The sequence below is a fragment of the Setaria viridis genome, chromosome 3 (genome assembly GCF_005286985.2).
Source record: "Setaria viridis chromosome 3, Setaria_viridis_v4.0, whole genome shotgun sequence".
Taxonomy (NCBI): domain Eukaryota; kingdom Viridiplantae; phylum Streptophyta; class Magnoliopsida; order Poales; family Poaceae; genus Setaria; species Setaria viridis.
Window position 1 is genome coordinate 42341100 of NC_048265.2, and position 20289 is coordinate 42361388.

At 47.7% G+C, this 20289-nt stretch overlaps 2 protein-coding genes across 3 annotated transcripts; both read right to left on the minus strand.

The window, feature by feature from the left end:
* Positions 1-2197: 2197 nt before the first annotated feature.
* On the minus strand, positions 2198-6468 carry LOC117848764 (ATP-citrate synthase alpha chain protein 3). Of its 2 annotated transcripts, XM_034730298.2 has the most exons (12): positions 6221-6468; positions 4631-4807; positions 4295-4537; positions 4093-4144; positions 3888-4002; positions 3673-3754; positions 3440-3535; positions 3159-3260; positions 2957-3073; positions 2727-2843; positions 2521-2595; positions 2198-2402 (listed from the first exon to the last, which is right to left on the minus strand). In XM_034730298.2, exons 1-11 carry the CDS (start codon positions 6317-6319, stop codon positions 2527-2529), a joined length of 1269 nt encoding a protein of 422 aa, XP_034586189.1. In that variant the 5' UTR covers positions 6320-6468; the 3' UTR covers positions 2198-2402; positions 2521-2526. The 2 variants fall into 2 exon arrangements, with proteins under 2 accessions (XP_034586189.1, XP_034586188.1); XM_034730297.2 differs by having other exon boundaries at positions 2198-2595.
* A 1497-nt stretch (positions 6469-7965) lies between these two features.
* On the minus strand, positions 7966-16021 carry LOC117848763 (protein MODIFIER OF SNC1 1). The gene is made up of 9 exons (XM_034730296.2): positions 15596-16021; positions 13933-14013; positions 13799-13843; positions 13314-13677; positions 13149-13230; positions 12781-12861; positions 11145-12682; positions 8319-10724; positions 7966-8228 (listed from the first exon to the last, which is right to left on the minus strand). Exons 1-8 carry the CDS (start codon positions 15622-15624, stop codon positions 8385-8387), a joined length of 4560 nt encoding a protein of 1519 aa, XP_034586187.1. The 5' UTR covers positions 15625-16021; the 3' UTR covers positions 7966-8228; positions 8319-8384.
* Positions 16022-20289: the final 4268 nt, after the last annotated feature.

A 20289-nucleotide genomic window follows, 5' to 3' on the forward strand; every position in this document is an offset into this window, starting at 1 on the left:
AATTTCTTGTGCACTAATTAGCCAATCAAAAGCAACTAGGACACCAGATATTTGCTCTAAATCATTGACACCCACGACTAATTGTATTTTTCTTTTATATTCAGTAAAAAGCACTAACATGTCATCTAGAAATGTGTCAAGAAGAGATTATTGGATAAGATTGATTTTGATACAATCACCAATGATTTTGCATCTAGAAATGTTAAGAGAAACTTTTAAGGTAATATATATACATTGCTTTGATATGAATATTTTTTTATGCATCTTGAGTGTTTCGTACTCCCTCCCCGTCTCAAATTACTGTTCGTTTTGACTTTTTAGATGCATAACTTTTGCTATGTATTTAGACATAATATATGGCCCTGTTTGTATACGCTTTTCTGGAACTTGCTTTTCTGGCAAGCAAGCTTATCTGATAAGCCTGCTGCCTGGAGAATCTGCTGTTTGAATAAGCAGGGTGTTTGGCAATCCTGATTATTTTGTGTCGATTGTCTGTCCTGGTTGGTAAATTGACCTGAATGCCCCTCAACACTTCACCGTTTCCTGTTTGCTCTGCGGCCTCTGCCCCTTTTGTCCCCAGTCCCCACGGCCACCAGGGTGGAGACGACGCGCGCAGAGCAGCTGGCGACTGGCGGCGAGAATGATGCTGGGACCGGGGAGCGCGTGTGCAGTGCAGCGGCAGGGGCGGCCGGCGGCGGAGGGCGGAGCCCAGGCGGCAGGAGCGGCCGGCGGCGGAGGGCGGAGCCCAGGCGGCAGGGGCGGCCGGCGGCGGAGGGCGGAGCCCAGGCGGCAGGAGCGGCCGGCGGCGGAGGGCGGAGCCCAGGCGGCAGGAGCGGCCGGCGGCGGAGGGCGGAGCCCAGGCGGCAGGAGCGGCCGGCGGCGGAGGGCGGAGCCCAGGCGGCAGGGGCGGCCGGCGGCGGAGGGCGGAGCCCAGGCGGCAGGAGCGGCCGGCGGCGGAGGGCGGAGCCCAGGCGGCAGGGGCGGCCGGCGGCGGAGGGCGGAGCCCAGGCGGCAGGGGCGGCCGGCGGCGGAGGGCGGAGCCCAGGCGGCAGGGGCGGCCGGCGGCGGAGGGCGGAGCCCAGGCGGCAGGGGCGGCCGGCGGCGGAGGGCGGAGCCCAGGCGGCAGGGGCGGCCGGCGGCGGAGGGCGGAGCCCAGGCGGCAGGAGCGGCCGGCGGCGGAGGGCGGAGCCCAGGCGGCAGGGGCGGCCGGCGGCGGAGGGCGGAGCCCAGGCGGCAGGAGCGGCCGGCGGCGGAGGGCGGAGCCCAGGCGGCAGGGGCGGCCGGCAGCGGAGGGCGAGCCCAGGGGCGCCTCGTCGGTTGCAGGAAGCCAGGCGGCGGACGGGAGCCGGCAGCGGTCGTGGGAGTCGCGGGAGGCGGCGCCGGAGGAAGGGAGGCGGGCAGGGGCGGCCGGCGGCGGGGGCCAAGCCCCGGGGCGGCGCCGGAGGAAGGGAGGAGGGCAGGGGCGGCCGCGGCGGGGGCCAAGCCCCGGGGCGGCGCCGGAGGAAGGGAGGAGGGCAGGGGCGGGCGGGGGCTAAGCCCCGGGGCGACGCCGGAGGAAGGGAGGCGGGCAGGGCGGGGCGGCGTCGGAGGAAGGGAGGAGGGCAGGGGCGGCCGGCGGCGGGGGCAAGCCCAGGGATGGCGCCGGTCGGAAGGTGGCGGGCGGTGGACGCACCCGGCGGCGGGCGCGAGGAGCGGATGGCAGGGGTTGGTGGGGGTATCGGGGGTAAAAATCGCGATGCTTACCCGAGAAGCGCCCCCGAGCTCGCTTACTGGATAAGTGGTGCCCCAGTTGTTTTTTGGATTGTGGACTAAGCGGCTTAGGGGGTAAGCGAAAAATAAGCTATTTGGGTGGGCTTATCGCTTATTTCCACAGATAAGCGGGAAATAAGCGGATACAAACAAGACCTATATCTATGTTCATAACAAAAGCAATATACATAGAAAAGTGAAAACGAATAGTAATTTGGAACAGAAGGAGTAACATTTTTAATTATTAAAAGGCCCCCATATAATTGCGGTCCCTGGCCCCCAAAATCTCAGGACCTTGCCTGGCTACAACCGTAGAGTCTCAACCGAGAAATACACAGCACAAGGCTCCAACACACTGAAACACACGACAGAAGAACAGAGACGGTATAGGATGCCAGCACGGCCAGGAACACTGCAATCCGGTGGATCACCACAACTGCATTACACATTCACGTCCCAAGCCAAGATCTTGATTATTGCGTAACTGTGTTACAAAGGTAGAGTTTACTCACAACAATGATCGTTCTCTGTTTCACTCGAAAGAACAGAGACGGTATAGGATGCCAGCACGGCCAGGAACACTGCAATCCGGTGGATCACCACAACTGCATTACACATTCACGTCCCAAGCCAAGATCTTGATTATTGCGCAACTGTGTTACAAAGGTAGAGTTTACTCACAACAATGATCGTTCTCTGTTTCACTCGAACAATCGCTTACATTGAACGTCTGGTGCAAAACGGGTGCAACTGCAATGGGAGAAACTATACCGTGGTTTACGCAGCCATGATGCATTCAATGGCTTCCTTGCAGATCCCAGTCATGGTCGCCTCTGGTCCGTACACCTGCAACGAGTTTTTTTAAGCATAGTCAGGTCATCTGTTATGGGGATGGAGGCATGGAGCTGATCCCGGTGATTTCATTTCAGGAAACGGCATGTACGGCGTTTCTGTGAAAGAAGAATGAGCAATCATACCTCAATTGGGACACCAAGTTCCGCACCAAGAGTGCGCATTTTCGCGAGTCCGGTTTGGTAGTTTGGACCGCCTCTCCGGACGTAAATGTTCATCCTTGCGGCCTTCAATTTGGATTCCTGGAACCAGATTTGGAAGGTAAAAACAAATGGGATTGGTGAAGGTTTTAAATGGAGACAGGTGGGAGTGGTTGTGAAATTGAACAGCAATCAAACCATGCGGTCCAATTTACCTTCTCTCTTAAAGCCCGAATGATGCCACTAAATGTGGCAGCAACATCAGTGAAGTTAGCAATACCTCCTCCAATGAGAAGGGCTCTCTTGCGACCGTCAGGATCAGCAGTAGCACACTGCAAGGATTCAAACATTATTCATGACAAATAAAAGTAATGAGCAGAATAGACAGATAGCTGAAAGGTTCTTTACTGTTCTTACATCCAGAACCACTCTAGCATACTGCAGAACCTCCTCCTCGTTGGGAGCTCCACTGTACTCTGCATAATTTCCTAGCTCTGAAGCATAACCCAAATCTCCAACCTGGTATGCAAGAGGAACTATGAGATTATTCCGCCATACATTTCACAGATGGCACATTTTATTGTTAAATATAAGTTCCTTTTAGAAATCCATTTTATGACAAATATGAAGTTATCGAGAGAAGGTATCAAAAGGTGCAAAGTAACTTGAAGGAGGGTTTGCCAGAAATTCAGGCTTACCGTATCAGCATATATGACACTAGCACCACCACCTGCAACCATTGTCCAAATGCGTCCTTTTGGGTTCAATACTGTGAATTTCAGAGAAGCACTTGTCTGAAAGAAGGAAAATGGTTCATTACTAAAATCAGATGGAACATACAGAACTGTCAACACAAGTTAATCCATATACAAATGCAGACAGGGGAAAGGGTGAAAAGGAATATCAGATTTCCAATTTCACATGAATATACCTTCTCATCCAGTTCATGGATAAAGCTTTCTGAGGGACTGAGAACTCTTCCGAAAGGTAGAGGGAACTCAATGTTACCCCACCTGTACATGAAAACAATGATCATTATGATTGGAGATACAGTAGGAAACCCTCTACCTTTTCACATAAAAAAAAGTGATTAGTATGCAGGAGAAAATAAGAATCTGTGAGGTACATCAAAAGCCTGAATCATACTTATTGAAGTTCTTGAAAGCGGCTGTGTCATCTAGTTCTCCTCTCATATCCAGAGGATATGGTTCACCATTTACCAAGGTAAATGGGTTCATCTCAAGAAATGAGAAATCCAAGTCTGCCAAAAGAATCAATGATCATCATATTGTAGAGACCGGAAAATCAACAATTACAAACTGTCTGCCTTTGGAAAGCATGGGTGAGGTACCTTGGAAAACAGAAAATACACCTCTAATGAAATCACCTATTTTTGTGCGGACCTGAAATTCAAACATGAATCATCACTGAGAATCAATAGAGCGTTGATGGTTAATCAAGAATCCGAAAACTACCAGCAGTAACAAGTTCAAACCTGCAGGGAACAAAATAAATGATATGATAAATAGGCAAGTAACAGGGCAATAGCTCACCTCCAGTGGCAGGGTGGCAATCAACGGAGCACATGCATCAGGTGTCATTTGCTTCTCTGTGGGAAGAAAGATTGTCTTAACCTTGTCCCAGTTCTCCTCAATCTCAATACCTCCACACTCAGAGAAACTAATGGTGCAGCCAAGCCTTTCTGATACAATTGAAAGGTAGTACTCTTGATCATGGGGCACAAACGGCTCAACTATGAAGGTTGTAATTGGAGCTTTGCAGCCACCCATCTCAACCTAAGATACACGAGCAAACCCATACAGATTATAAATAGCTTTAACAATCAAGCTTGTACTGGGGAAGCATGGGAAAATGTTGTTTTTCACTACCTCAACTCCCAACCGCTCCTTAACAAATTGGCGAACTTGGGCAAGGTCTAGGTTGAGGGCCACAAGTCCGCTCTTCCCACGCTTACCAAACAGCATGTCAGGCTTCACGACCAACTTCATAGATGAGAGCCATGGCTCCTGGTTTGCAAGCTCAGTGAAGTCCGTTGATTGTGTGACCTACAAATAAGCATACTTGACATTCAGTCAAATTCATCCTGACGAATATTCAGAAACAGGGATGCTTTTGAGAGAGAAAAGTTAACTACTATAGAGCATCAAAACTTGAAGCATTTGGTTCAAGAAAAAAAAAGTTGAAGCATTCCGCTCAATCAAATTCAATCTGTGTTTCTACAACCAACAAACCCAGCTAATGTAAAATACTCAGCAAGCCCACCTACCCAAGAGAAACCACATAAAGATCATGAATTTCCTGTTGCTATCTGCTGAGTGAAAACCAACACAATGTTTTAGCATTAACCAATGAAGTACCAGTGTTTGATGCAGATCCAATTTATCAGAGCAAATTAGAGATACTATTACTTAAAGTATCACAGCCTAGTGAATGTTGAGACTCTGGATCATAGCAGCACTGCACCTTACAAATCCATTATAGCAAACCAATTATTATGACTTCAACATTTCTCTAAACTAGGAAGAGGAATTGAACATTCCCAGCCAAAGTACTAGCCAGCTTTCACCAACTAACAACGAATAACTAATGGGCCAATCATACACACAATAAACAAAAGATGGGTCTCAGTAATATAACATATCCAATATTCGTACATGATATATACTAACGTCACAATGGATCAGGTCATAAACATATCTTCGGACAGGCCACACATGTCTTGGATAACTACGCATTGAGCATCATTTGACTCGTCCAACCAAAACATTATCAGTTCATTAAATCATTAATTGGAAACGGCGGTGGTGAAAAGTTATGTAGGCAAGCATTCTACCGCATATTACTGCAAACAGCAGCTCTTGCAGCATAGTGCATTGCAATTGTTTCAAATCTAATTCCCGCATGATCCGTACAAAAAGTACCGTGTCAAAATCCCAAGTACACAACAGAATTCCATTGCCCAGAAAGTTTCCAGCAAATTTTAGCACCAATTAACAACAACAACAACAATCATGACTCTCAAATCAAATAGCTGCGGTTGGCTTCTGCCCAGCCGAGGTCTTCGTCCACTCTGGAATCTTAAACTACCAACAAACAGCAAAGCAACTACTGCAAGCCTAGAAGAGTTGCACGTTTGCAACAGCTTCAAACTGCAATCATGAGCAGGAAACACCAACAACTGCTCGAGCTCAGAACTCCCAGTCTCAGAGCGTAAATTGCGCCCACCTAGTCTCTCCCAGCACAAGTACTCACTCCACACGCCCCCAGAGCCACACCTCACCCCAAGAAGCCAGAATTGCCCATCCAATCGAACCCCTCGCGCGCCGGAGGGCAGGATCCGCGCCCCGCGCCGCTGAGATCCGCCGACTGACCTTCCCAATACCCCCAGATCACGAGCCGATCCAGCAAGCAGCAGGCTGCAGCGCGGCGGGAGAGAGAGGAAGGAAACAGGGAATGACCTGCGCGGAGAGGATCTGGAGGTCGATGCCGGCGAGGCGCTTGAGGTGCTCCCGGAGGAGGCGCTTGGAGTCGTACTCCCGGATCTTCTTCCGCGCCATCGCCGCCGCTCGCCGAGGCTTCTGAAAGCGGAGGGGGGGGAGCAGGTGGGTTGGTGGAGAGCTCTAGCGGTGAGCGAGCGTTCGGACGGGGTGGCCAACGGCGACGTCGGGACTCGTGTGCGCCGTGCGCTGCCACCGCGGCGCGGGCGCGACGGGCGGCTTATATAGCGAGGCCGGCCGAGACGAGACACGAGAGGCGCCCGCCGGTGGTGAAGCGGCTGCGGGTTTCTTTCGGCCACTGGGATGTGGGCCCCGGCTGGTTTGGTTTGGCTGCAGGTGGATGGGATCTGGTTGCGTTGGGACCGTTTGGGTTGGTGCGGTGAGTGGTAACGTACCACACGGGCTGACACGCAAGCACAAACATTTGAACTTAGGACATGTGGGGTACCTACCTTGCCACTGTCAAGGGGCATCACAGGTAACAGGGCAGCGGCAATATTTTCCTTTTAAAATAATTTTACTGTAGTCACGAAAGATTATTTAGGAGCATCTCCTAATTTGTCGGTTACCCGAGCTGTCTCGTTACACCATGTGCGAGTATACATGAGAGAGAGGGTGCCTTTCTTACCTCACGAAGATAGGCTCTAACTTGAGGTTGACCCGTCCTCTTCGCTAAAGTTGAATTTTTTTAACAGACTAGCAAAAACCGTTGGCTATATTAGCTCCTTGTCCATACCTAGCAACTAGCACAACTTATCCCTTGGTTTGGATCGTTGGAAGCTACTAACAAGGTGAAAGTGGCACATGAGTCCTGGTTTAAGACTAATTGTTCTCACCTCTTTTTTTTCTTGACTTCCTGTATAACTTTTGACTTCACAAAAGATGAACTTTTGACTTGAGGATAATGCCAACTCGTATCTACAATTCAACGACAAAGTAGTGACACAGAGGAAAAAGGAGCTTTAGTGCGGGAGGGTAGGTGTGATACCAAGGCATTGTCGTACGCCTCTAAAACTTAACGGTGCCATGCCACGGATGCGGCTGCACTACTCTCTACTCGTGCCATGTCCTAGTCTTTCCCAATTCAGTATTTTTACTGGGCAGATAACGTGCATCCCAATCTCTTCTGCGCGCACAGCCGGTCTCCGCGTCTCGGAGACGGCAGGGCCAGCGTTCAACGCAGGGCGCCTCACCCGTTGAGCGGTCGTGCGCGGGGTGGATGGACGGATGGCCTGGTGTGCCGGTGATCGATGGGCGTTGGAAACCATGCAACCCGATGTTGGTGATGTCGATGGAATCATGGGAGGTTGGGTGGGTTCCCCGTCGTTACTACCTCACCTGCTTCCCGCAAGAACAAGCAAAGTTCACACTTCCACCATACCAAACTCTCTCGCCTTCTTTTTATTTGCGTTACTCGCAACCTTCACGTGTAATTGTATAGATGTACTAAGTTTTTAGCTGCATTCGTGCGGCTACATATATGATGAACAAGTTTAGCATGGAAACGGATGAGATTATCAGCGTCCATTTCTCAAATCGAACGCTGCATCTGATAGATTACCAGGATCCCGTGGACCCAAAGGAACCATTAGCTTGAATGAATACCACTGACACCACCAACAAACAAACCAAAAGGAAAAGAGAGCATGCTTTCATCTTCCGCAACCCGGGCACAACAAATCACCCAACACGCGGGGGCCATAAGCTGAGCAAAAACGAACACTTTCTGTTCCCATTAGCATCACGAGCTAACAACATTTAAACCCAGTTCTCAAACACAACTCAACTCCGTTAGTACACATTCCAACATCGCATCTCACCAAAGGGGATGTCCTACGGAACAATTGACAACCACACGCGAGGGCCCAACGGCCCTGGGGAACAAAGACTATTATCATTACATGATCCTACTACTACTGCTCACCACCGTAGACGACGAGCATCTGCCGCCAGCCCGAGCGCGTCCAACCTGCCAGCCCCAGAACATGTTAGACATGGCGGGATGGAGATTGGAGGACATGATCCCTGTACAGGTCACAAAAATACCACATTCACCTACCTGATTGTTGAGATATCAGAAGAGAGCGACTTCCTGCAGCTCAGCAGTCGTGGGAGCGGTGGAAGATTATTCATCTTGGTAAGAGTCAGCAGCTGGCGCAGGAGCTGGGTTTCGCCTGACGAAGTGGCCTGCTGGACGTGGCCCCCTGTTGTGGCCCCGCTCCCTGAAAGCCGGACCAGAAGCGGGAGGCACCTCGGTTCGTTCTTCAACACTCAGGTTCTGCTGGAAGTCTGTAGCTTTACTGTGGGATCCGACTGGCTGGTATTCAAGATGACTGCCACCCCTCCGCCGTTCCGCATTTGTGCCATGGCTTGGCCTCCCAGCATCATAACCACCCCTTCCCCTATGTGCCCCACCACCTCTGTGGTACCTTGTGTTATGCTGGCCCTGGCGACGTGGTGAAGGATTAACCGGCTCCTGTTCTGTCTCACCTTTCTGGTTACCATCTACCCGTGTCAGATTCTCCTGTTCACTGTGTGTGAACTTCTCATCAATGCCATCATTCCTTTCTGTAGGTTTACTACTGCGGCTGTCTTGACAGGTAGAACTATCAGGTCCTTTGAAGCTGTTCACCTCAACCCTAGCTCCATGGGTACCCACTTGCCCTTCAACAGCATTGTTGCCATCTGAGCTGTTCTGAGGATGGGAGTTGGATTTAGGCTTCCAGTGCGTTCTAGAATGTGAAACTGACCCGCTGCTTTTCACATCAGATCTTGGCATGCTCCTGTGTTCGGATGAGTTTGAATCCATGGCTGGGGTTGTTGATTGATAGACAAAGTCAGTCCTGCCCTCTCTATCTTTGCTCTCATTTGAGTAGCTACTTGCTTCGTTTCTTTGAGCCTTAACATGCTGTCGTCTTTGCCTGTTAGCTGCACTATGTTCTTTTACAGCATTGACAGATAAGGGAACTGTTTGAGCTCGAGCTGAGTTGCTCTCAGCAGCAGCATCTGCCTTGGATTTTAACTGCTTATCTTCTTGCTTGCCAGGTTCAACTGGCTGATTCTGATTGGTGGACTTCTGAACTTCCTTTGATTCATGAGAGTTGTCTGCTTGCTCAATAGAATTTGGTACCACCAAAGATGATTCATCAGTATTCCTTCTGCGCCAAGAAGGATTAGACTTCCCATGCCCCTTGCTAGTTTTCTTGTCCTCCAATTTCTTGGGTTCGGCTGCAGCATCTAATTTAGCAGCACTGGAGTTATCGATTGCTTCCTTATCATGACCCAGATTCTGCTGTTGCAGCTCTTTGGACATAGGCTTAGGAACATATCTTTCCATTTCAGCCCTCTTTGTTCTAGTAACATTCTCCCCATCATTGGAGGTCTTCCCAGCAGTGGGGTCAGCTGCTGCTGCATTCCGCATGGCTCCATCAGACTGCTCATTCTGCACTGGTGGCTTAATTGGTGCCCACAAGACACCTTCATTCCCAAGTGGCTTTTCAACAGCCCGAACACCATGCTGATGTTTTCCGGATCTTTTTGCTTGCTGAGGTCTTGGTCGGCTACTTTCTGTATTATGTGGTCCATCTGGTGATTTAACACGATTCTGATTTAGAGATGCAAGTGATATTCCACCCACAGTTATACTTCCCACAGTTACAATAGTACCTTCAGTGGGAACTATAGAGCTACTGATGATCACACCACCAGTATGTGTCTTTGGCTCACTAGGGACTTTCATTGTATTCTGCTCATTAAACACTGTAGGTGGATGTTTAGAAGTAACTGGAGCATCATCCACCTTTTTCTTATTTCTCAAATGCCGGGCACCCTTCTTGTTCTGAGCTGGGGGATCATCATGTGGTGCACCAGCTGTTGCTGTGTCCACAGGAACCTCAGCATTTTTCTTGGCATTCCCAGTGCTTATCGAAACGATTGGCTTCTCGCTAGAATTTTTCTCCTCTGAAACAACATGCCTTTTCCTGTAACCCTGCTTAGGCTTTGGAACGCTGGTGTCATGAGACTGTGAGATACTCTTCTGCCCAACATGATTCATGTTGATCTGTGTGTTCCTGACTGAGGATGAGGTGGAATGAGCAGCAGGGTCTTTGCCACCATCTGAAGTATGTGATAGTGCAGTAGTCTGGGGCTGTACATGAACCACAGTATGCTTGGGATCATTAGGAGGTGGAAGAACAATAAGATTGTCAGATGCAGTAACATCACATGGTCCAGCAACTGAAGTGTCAAGTTTAGCAGTCATATCAGGTCCAGCCTTTTGCTTATCATCATGCGCATCATCAGTTTCTACTTTTGTATCATTTGATTTCTTCTGAAGAACTGATGATCGTCTGTTCAGTTCTTCCAATTTCGCGAGAGCTTTTGCCTTTTGGTTCTTAATCCGTTCCTCCTCCTCAGCTTTCAACTTTTTTGCACGTTCTGCAGCCAACTCCTTCATTTTTGCACGCTGAATTGGGAGGAAAAAAACAAATACAACACTAATCAGCAATCAACATCATTCAAGTAACCTCACTACTTTAAGAAATTCCACAGGCAATAAAAGCAGACTAATATGTCTTAATTAGCAAAAGCTAGTCATTAGTTGATTATGGCGCAACAACTGTCCTGTGATATGAATTCCAACTGGAATCCCAGATACAAATAGACAAGGTAGGATAATATATTATAACTTGAAGCAATGGCAATGCTGCAGCACGTAGCATACTTTTCTAATTGACTTTTTTTCATACGCACTTGATAAGCGAGGTTTCATTGGATTAAAAATTTCAGAGATAGTGGCTAAAAAGATAATTGCAATAAGAAACTTCTAGAAGATAAGAATGGTGGCCATACAACTAGTAAGAATATCACAAATCTGCAAATATACCTGGGACTCATAATCAAGTGAAGCTGGCATATCATCAGGTAAGATCACAGGTTGCAGCTGTGAAGCACTCTCAGCTGGTTGGCCATGCTGAATGTTATTCCTCAGATCAGCTACTGGTAATGAATCAGCAGTGGAACTTTCTCCCCTTCCATGACTCGCTAACTTAATAGCTAGTCTGTCTTTAGAAGGACCATGGTGACTGTTTCTTAAAGAATCACCTCTCCTATGTGCACGATCATTAATTGAATCACCCAGCTTTCCAGCTTTGCTAAATTCAGTTAACTGTGAGTGTGCCGGTCCAACAACTGCACCCTCGCTAGGCACATTTGGTAGTCTCTGCACCACAGGAGAGATATGAGAAACAGAAGTCACCCGGTCAGAAGTGCAAGCTCCAGTAATGACAGCAGTAGATGAAATATCAGTGCTTTTTTGCTGTTTCTTGAATTCCTTGGAAGAAGCTGGTTCTGGAACATTACGTGCATCAACATTTCTGGCTTTGTTGTTCAAACTCTCAATTTTCTCTATTAAAGCTGTATTCTTCTTAATGACAGGTTGCTGATCAAGTGTAACTGAACTATCCTCCTTGAATTTCTTGCGCACAGTGCCATCACCAGTTTCCCTGGGATGGGAATGTGCATTTTGAGAAACAGATGAATGGTCCGTACCAACGGGACCTCTCTGGTTAGGCACCGACTTTGTAAGTACCCTATTTCTTTCACCATAGGTGTCCCTTGTATCTGTCCTCATGTTCATATCAGTCCGGTTTCCATCAGGATGCGGAAGAAGTGGCAGTGCTGGCTTCACATTCCTTTCAAATTCATGGGAACCTCCTAGGCGATCAGGGTTATCATGTAAACTCCCAGGTTGTCCTCGACGAAACACATTTACTTTATCAGGTTCCAGCTGCTCCCTCAGAACCGTTTCATGTTTGTCTGGTCTGCTTTGAGAATGTCCAGGGTGGAACTTGTCATTCTGATTTGGAAAATGATTCAATACTCCAGGTTGACGAGGACCTCCAACAAAATTAGGATCCCTCACATTGGCATTATTGAAATTTGCTCGAGGGCCATAATATCCATCATAAGGCACTGGACCCTGATAAACTGTTCTGACTGGAATAACAGGCTGATTCATAATATAGGAATTAGGAGGCATAGGATGATACACATCACCATTTTTAGGGTGATATCCACCATGCCCTGACCCCTGCCTTGCTGCAGCTTCAGAGTTGGGTGGGAACTGACCATAATAACCAAATGGTTCGACAGGGAAACTGCCAGGGGGGCCTACAGGTCTGTATGGTCCACCTGGTGCTGCTCCTCTATGCCACATTCCCTCGGGGGGTTGACCATGAGGTGCACGCCATGAATCGAACTGTGGAGGAGGCATATGAAAATTTTGTGGATATGGTTGTGGCTGCAGGCCCTCAGTTGGCAGACTTGTGACAGGGGCAGGAGCACCTCCAGTGTGGGCATGCTGCTCTGTCTTCATGATATCAACAGCATGATTATTGGATGACGAAATCACTTCAGCATTTCCTAGCACATAAGATATTTCCGATTACAATAAGACAATTATATGTATCCAACAGCAGTGAATGTTATCAACCGATGATGTAATTATGAAATTACCATACCAGCTGTTAGGCTCTTCACTTGTTCCACTTGCGGTGCCTCTTTACCCGAACTAGAAGTTGGGCGCCCTTTCGAACTATGGCCTAGAATAAAAAGACGTGTAAGGAGGATTTTTCTTATCTTTATACATAAAGTAAGTAGATAATATTAGCAGTCGTAGACAAAGAAGTCTGAACAAAAACAAATTGTGGCAAAGTCAATAAACCGTTTTTGCCAAAAATAGTTTACCAATGCTAGCATTTACCTTGTATTTATGTAAATGTTTTAAAGACAGCTCACAATTTGACATGCTAAACATAAAAACTACAAAAACAATTTGGCAGGAGCAGACATAAAAACTATAGAACATATCTTATGTTGCACAAAGTACCTCGTTGACTGTTAACTTCAGAGCCAAGGGTTGGGAAATCACCAGTACTTAGAGTAAAACCATGCCCATGTGATGAAGATCCCTACATAGTTAAAAAAACACAAATATGAAAAGAAGGATGTACTGAATCCCAATCTAGATTGAGTTGTAGGTCTGCAGAATTACCGATCTATCAATAGTCCTTATCGATGCTTTCATATTATCTGGAGCACTATCAGCGAATCGAGAAAGCTGTGAACTTCCTGGTCTTGTTTCCGCACTTCGGGGACGATTTGTAGCCACTGGTACATGAGATGATGGGAATGTGCCTGATGCTGAAGATGGGCGAGAATTTGGACCCCAAGCATTGGGTGAACCAAGTGATTCACTTCCAGCTGTTGATGGCCTTGAGCCGCCCCCAGAGGAGGGCCGGCCATTGAAGTGGCTGGATGAACTGGAACTTCCATCATTCTTGGTAGACATAATTGATGAGGAACCCCATGCATTTGGTGTTGCAGAAGGTGCTTTGCTGCCCCATGTGAGGGTGCCCCTAACATTGAAACAAAAGTTTCGTGGCATACTAATTATGGGAAAACATTGAGATCATCTTAAACATAAAAAAACATCGAGTTATATCAACACTTACGAACCAAACAAGAATGTATACTTACTTTGGAACAATTTCCAGGTTGGGATCAAGACCATTGTTTTCCGACCTTCATAAGCAATAACCAAATCAATCCACATACAGAAAATTTTACAGAATTAAGGATTTGCTACAAGAAGCTAATAGCGAAACTGTTACCTCACACTTGGTAAATTAATCGGTTTTGGGACTTTTCCTAGAACAGTCATACCAGATTTCCTTGCAGGAGCAGCACCCCATCTGAAGGAAGCCATAAGGAAGAATTAAATTAGCAGAGAACTGATTATGCAAGTACAAAGGAAAATGTTTGCAGCCAGTACAACACAAAAATCTACCCACACAAATTACAAATATGAAACATCGCAATAAATGACATCACAAAACAAGGCAGTTCATGTGGATACAACATTTAATTTGCAGGTGCCAAGGAAGATTTGTTACATGTGGGACAACATTTGAAAACAAAATTTATGTGACAACTCGCACATGGCTAGCTCTGGATGGGACAAAATGAATATCACCTCAATTTGTGACCCAGTGTACATGCAATAGCGTAACAAGCTTGTTTCTGTTATTGCACAATCATTAATTAGGGATCCTCAACCTAAAGGGGTCCCCAACATAAATAGATACTTCCTTTCATCATAAATATAAGTCTATTTTACCTCAAAAAAATATAAGTCTATTTATGTTTGTTCTCAGTCAAACCTTTTTAACTTTGATAATGAATAAAAATCTAATTAGTTTTGTTCCAAGTCAAACATTTTTAACTTTGACAACGAATATAAGTCCATTTAGGTTTGTTCTAAGTCAAACTTTTTAACTTTTGACTAGCAACTTCTATTAAAATGTATTATGTTAAATGAAAAGGAGTTATATGTTACTCCCTCCATTTCAAATTATAGGTCGTTTTGGCTTTTCTAGATTCATAGATTTGCTATGTATCTAGACATAGCGTATATCTATATGCATAGTAAAAACTATGAACCTTAAAAAGCCAAAATGACCTATAATTTGTGACGGATGGAGTATAAAAGTAGTTTCCATAATGAATCCATTCAATCTATATAAAATATTTTAGATATATATGATCAAAGTTAAAAAAAAAAAGCTCGACTTGGGACAAACCTAGATGGACTTATATTTGTGATAGGGTTAACTAGAAACTTCAGCACCATGACCTAATAATTAATCACTGTTCTTACCTTAAAACTTCAATAAGTCAACCCTAATCACAAATATGTTAAACAGAATAGTTAAGCAGAAAAAAGAGGTGATTTAAATATGGGAAAAGGTATGCCAGCTATTGAGAGAGGCAGCTCAGCTGCACGAAATTGTAAGCACGACCCCAGAATTTCCAGGACCGCAGCTCTTCATTCACAAGACAATGGATATAATCACCGCATCATTTAACAGTCTGGTGATTTCCCACACAAACTGGATTACCGGACACGACCGTTATCCAAAACTGACAAAATCTACATGTAAATCTCACCAATAAAACACTTAGGTCACACACGATGACACGAGTACCACACCCTCTCAACTCTGTGAGTCCGTTGGGCCAATTGTCCAAAAATGATGGCTCGATATCAAACCTGACCTTCCAAAAGGTATCATCTTTACCCCCGTAATCAATTGAAACCAGATGCATGCTACACACACACCACAGCAAACAGATGCTAGATTTTCTAATTTTTACCCCCTAGAGAATCCGCAGTAACAATGCACAGTCCCAACGCAAAATACCAGAATTGCTTAAGGGGCAATTTGGGAAACATAATTGCATCGCGCTTGAGAGGTGGGGATGGAGATCGCGAACCTCCGGTCCGTGCTGAGCGTCGAGGCCATGGCCCCTCCTCCCCGCGAGCGAGCTCCTCCGGCGGGACACGCCTCTCTAATTTCCCGGTGGCGAATCGAGCGGAACCAACTGCCGGGGCGTGAAGAGGGCCCCGAGGCCGTGGAGATCGAGATCCCTGGGGCCGCCTCCCTGGAGCCCCGAGGAGCGATGGGGACCGCCGAAACCCTAGGAGGCGGAGGCGGACGAAGCGATCAGCGCGGGTAGCGGCAGGCCCGGATCGGCGGCGCGCGACCGCGGAGGCGGGAAACGATGCTGTTGCGGGAGGGGAGGTAACGGGGACCCTCGGCGCCCTGCCGTCCGGCGAGCGGCGGCGGCGGGGGAGGGGAGGATGACAGGTGGGGCCCGCTCGTCAGAGGCGGAGGCGGGAGGACGAGGAGACGGGGGGGGGGGGAGGGGAGGGGAGGGGAGGGGGAAGAGAGAAGGTTGTGGGGTGTGTTCGTGAGAGCGATATAAAGGGCGGAGAGGAGGGACGCGTGGCGGGGCGAGACTGGACGTGGGGACGGGAGCCCGTGCGCGCCCCGGGCCCAGGTGTCAGGGTGGATAGGCCACGTGGGGTGGGTGGGGTGTGGCCGCGGGGAGCAGAGGATCCGGTGTGACGGGCTTGAGGTGGTTTGGCGTAATTGCGTGCTTGGATTTGGCTCGCCACGTCGGAGGCCGCGACGTGGACGTTTCGTGCGAGCCAAGGTTGTACAAGAGGCAGTGCGGTTTCACTTCGTTAATTTAATGATGTCACGAATCATCCACAGTAATCATTAGTATAAGATATAAACGATATGTAAAAGATTTGATAAGTTGATAGCTAAAGCACTTATTACAAGTCTTTTGAGAACGTGTCTGACCTTGAGCATGTGTTTCATGAAAGTACTTACAAGTGAAGCAACCAGGTTATCAGGCTCTCTTCCTTATCTTCCAAGCTATCAGTCTGCGATCATTCATGTGATATCATCTTGTCAGTCCTGTTGGGCAGCCTCCACATCGCGCGTATTTTCCTATTAATATAAAGATGCGTAGCCTCTACGATAATTATTATTTCCCTTCGTTTCAAATTGTAGATCATTTTGACTTTTCTAGGTTCACAGATATTATTATGTATATGGACATAGACTATATCTAGATGCATAGTAATATCTATGAATCTAGAAAAGCTAAAACGATGCATAGTAATATCTATAAACTTAGAAAAATTAAAACGACCTACAATTTGGAATGGAGAGAGTAACTTAATAGTGATAATAGTGAGGGTGATTGCTTAGTGCATGGCAATATCAGGATCTCAACTTGTATGGTAACACTGACTGGCAATCACGGAAGGATAGGACAATGGCAGCGTTATATGATATCCCATACCACTGTTAGGATCATCGATCATTCATCATGCGTGGGGAAGACGACCATGCACCGCGTGTTGCAGAAGGAAATGGTTTGTGAAAACGCATCACTCATCAGGAATCCATCACGTCCATGGGCCGCTAGCTGTTGTTGCAACTAGATCCGAGCATTTTTGGGTCAGTCCGGGCTGAAAAAATTTCGATTCATTTCGACCTGAAAAATAGTGTCCACGAATCGTCCCATGGGCGTAGTTGGGCCGATTTTTCGAATCGGGCTCGACGTCCCTATTTTTTTTGAAAAATAAAATGTCTGGGCAGGTTCGGGTCGGTCCGATTTTTTTCGAGCTTGATTTTCGCTGACCACGCCTCCCATAGCAAGCGTGGATGGACCAAATCCCAGCGGGTTCAGGCTGCGGGGGCGGGCAAAAAATGTTCAGGTATAGCTAGGGGTGCTAAAGGGTCATCTAATTTAGCATAGTAAATTTAAGGATTAGGCTCATTAAAGACCGAGCCAAAATAGTATATGATTTTGAGGCTAAGTTGATAGATTGTGAAAAAGGTATGAGAGTCATAATCCATTACAATACCACGCCTGAGCATAACATTAGAGTGACACTTATATTCCACGGTCCGGCGTACGAAACCCTCAGCTCAACACGGCTGAGCAACAATGTATATCATTTGCGCACGCGCGACCTCTCTTTATTACGTGCTCCTCGTGTGATCGTGTAACAGACCAACTTTTTTATTTTAGCCTTTTTCGTGAAAATTTTCACAAATAGGCCCCTGACGGAACCAATTCCAAAAATGGACCCTTAGCTTGGCGCCAGGATGGCTGGCGCCAAGCTACAACGTCTTGGCGCCAGCCTCCATGGCGCCAAGGTCCCCACCGTTGCGTGACCACGTGGCGTGTCATGGATTACGTGGCGTGTCATGGATTACGTGGCGAGCGGGCGGGTGGGTAGTGTCTTGGCGCCAAGATCGGTGGTGCCAAGCCTTGGCGCCAGACACCATAGCACTAAGCCTTGGCGCCACTGATCTTGGCGCCAAACCTTGGCGCAGGTAGGCTGGCGCCAAGCTTTTTACCACAGCATCACCCCTCCTTCTTTTTGCGCGTCTGTTTCTTTTCCAATCTTGTTTCAAACCCGCGTCGCCGCCCTCGGAGCCCGCTGCCGGCGCCGGCGCCGTCCGGAGGCCGCCCGCCACCGCCCGGCGCCCGCGCCGCCCGAAGGCCGCCCGGCCCCGCCCGACGCCCAGAGGCCGCCCGCCCCCGCCCGGCGGCCCGCTGCCCCACTGGTGCCCCCCGGCCAGGCCCCCGCGCCCGCCCCGCCTGGAGGCCGGCCGCCCCCCGCCCAGTGCCCGCCCCCGATCCGGCCTGAGGCCGCCCACCCCCAGCCCATGCGCCCGCGGCCGTCCCCGCCGGTGGCCCACAGCCCGGTGCCCGCGCCCTCCACGGCCGGAGGTCGCCCGACCCCCGCCCGGCGCCACCCCCACCCCTTGCCGCCGATGTGCACCAGTGAGTTAAACTCTAAGAAGAGTTATAGTTAACTAGATAGATAAGAGAAGGTAGAATTTAGATAGGTAGGTAGAATTGTTAGATAAAATATTTATATAGATAAATTAGAATAGTTAGGTAGAATTTAGATAGGTAGGTAGAATTGTTAGATAAAATATTTAGATGGATAAATTGACAGATAGATAGAATTGTTAGATATGAAAACTAATATAATTTGGTAGGGTTTTTTTATGAATTGCAATGATAGAAGGAATAGAGAATACTCATGACACTATTTAACTAGGTGGATGTGCAATTTTATTTACGTAGTTAGATGTATAGTTACGTAATAAACTAGTTATTACGATATTTAGTTAAGTAGTTGTATAGTTAAGTACATAGGTACATATTAGGTGACATAGTTAGTTAGTTGTATGACATAGTTAGTTAGTTGTATCTAGTAGTTAGTAGTCAATTGATACTATCTCATTTCATACTAGAGACCTTGTACTTAGAATGCTTCATTTATTATGGACTAAATAAATTGTGCGTCATTATATTGATGTACTAGATGGAGAACGTAGTGAGCATATATCATGGAGGCACCATGGAAAAGGATGACTATGGATGTGTTAAGTTTGTTGCCATGCAGTGCGAGGTTGTGATATTTGATGAGAAACCCTTGTTTAGTGAGTTGCTTGCAAGGGCTCGGAAGGAGCTACATTGTCATGGAGATGATGAAATCACAGTCGAGGGCATACTTCACCTGGGTTCCCCTCTCAACATTCAAAGGAAGATGGTCCCAATTTGGTGTGCAGGCTAGTGGGAAAAATATGTGAGAACGGTTATGAATGGTCATTCCCCAAGTGTTGAAGTGGTTGTTCGTCGGGTGGGAGTTGATCCAAATCCTTGTCGGTTTTCCCGACCAATGGGTCAACGAGCACACTTCGATCCTACCGTCCCAGAACCTTTTACGATTCCCGATGCTGAATCTACCCCAATGAAGTAGTCGGAGATGTTTGTCGGATTGTTGATGATGTGGCGGACTCTCCTAATGAGTTCTTTTTTCACTCAGAATGATCCGAGTAAGTGTCTTATCAGTTTCTATTGTTGGGAGTTAACCCCATTCATTCCATCAATTTATTTTTTACTCATATTTGTACTTAATGTCGCAGGAGATATTCCAGAAAATGTGGATGTGCCTCTAGTTGCTGCGCAAGTGCAATGTGGAGATGGATTGCGTGGCTCCAATAGTGTTGAAATTATGAATGATGAAGATGCATACGAGATGGGAGTGGATCTTGATTCTGATGATGATCACCCTGCTGGAGAGATGACAGAGAGTGATATTGAGATGTTCAGCGTATCTTCCTCGGACGTCATGATCCGATAGTTCACGAGTTTAGCGACCTTACTCTTTCCGATCAGGCATTTGCAGAAGGACATGATGATGAGCTCCTAGAAGCTCCTGAAGCTAGTCCTAGTGTGGTTATTGAGGAGGAAAGGGTATTTAAGGACCTTCCCACATTGAAGAGACAGTTGGGCATTGCCCCCAGGACGCGGATGCGGAGACAGTTGGGCACTATTGCAGGGCGTGGATTCTGCACCTGTTTGCCTGCGTTCTTTTCCTAGACTCTACAGGTGACACTTCGTCTTGGATGTGGATCCACTACCTCAGTGACTGGCAGCAGGCAGGTCAGTACAGTTGGGGGTCACCTGTGCTGTGTTTCCTGTACTGGCAGCTGTGCGAGGCGTGCCGTCAGACTTTGGGCTCCGCGTCAGTTGGTTGGTGCGTGTACCTATTGCAGTTATGGATGTGGGCCCTTCTTCCA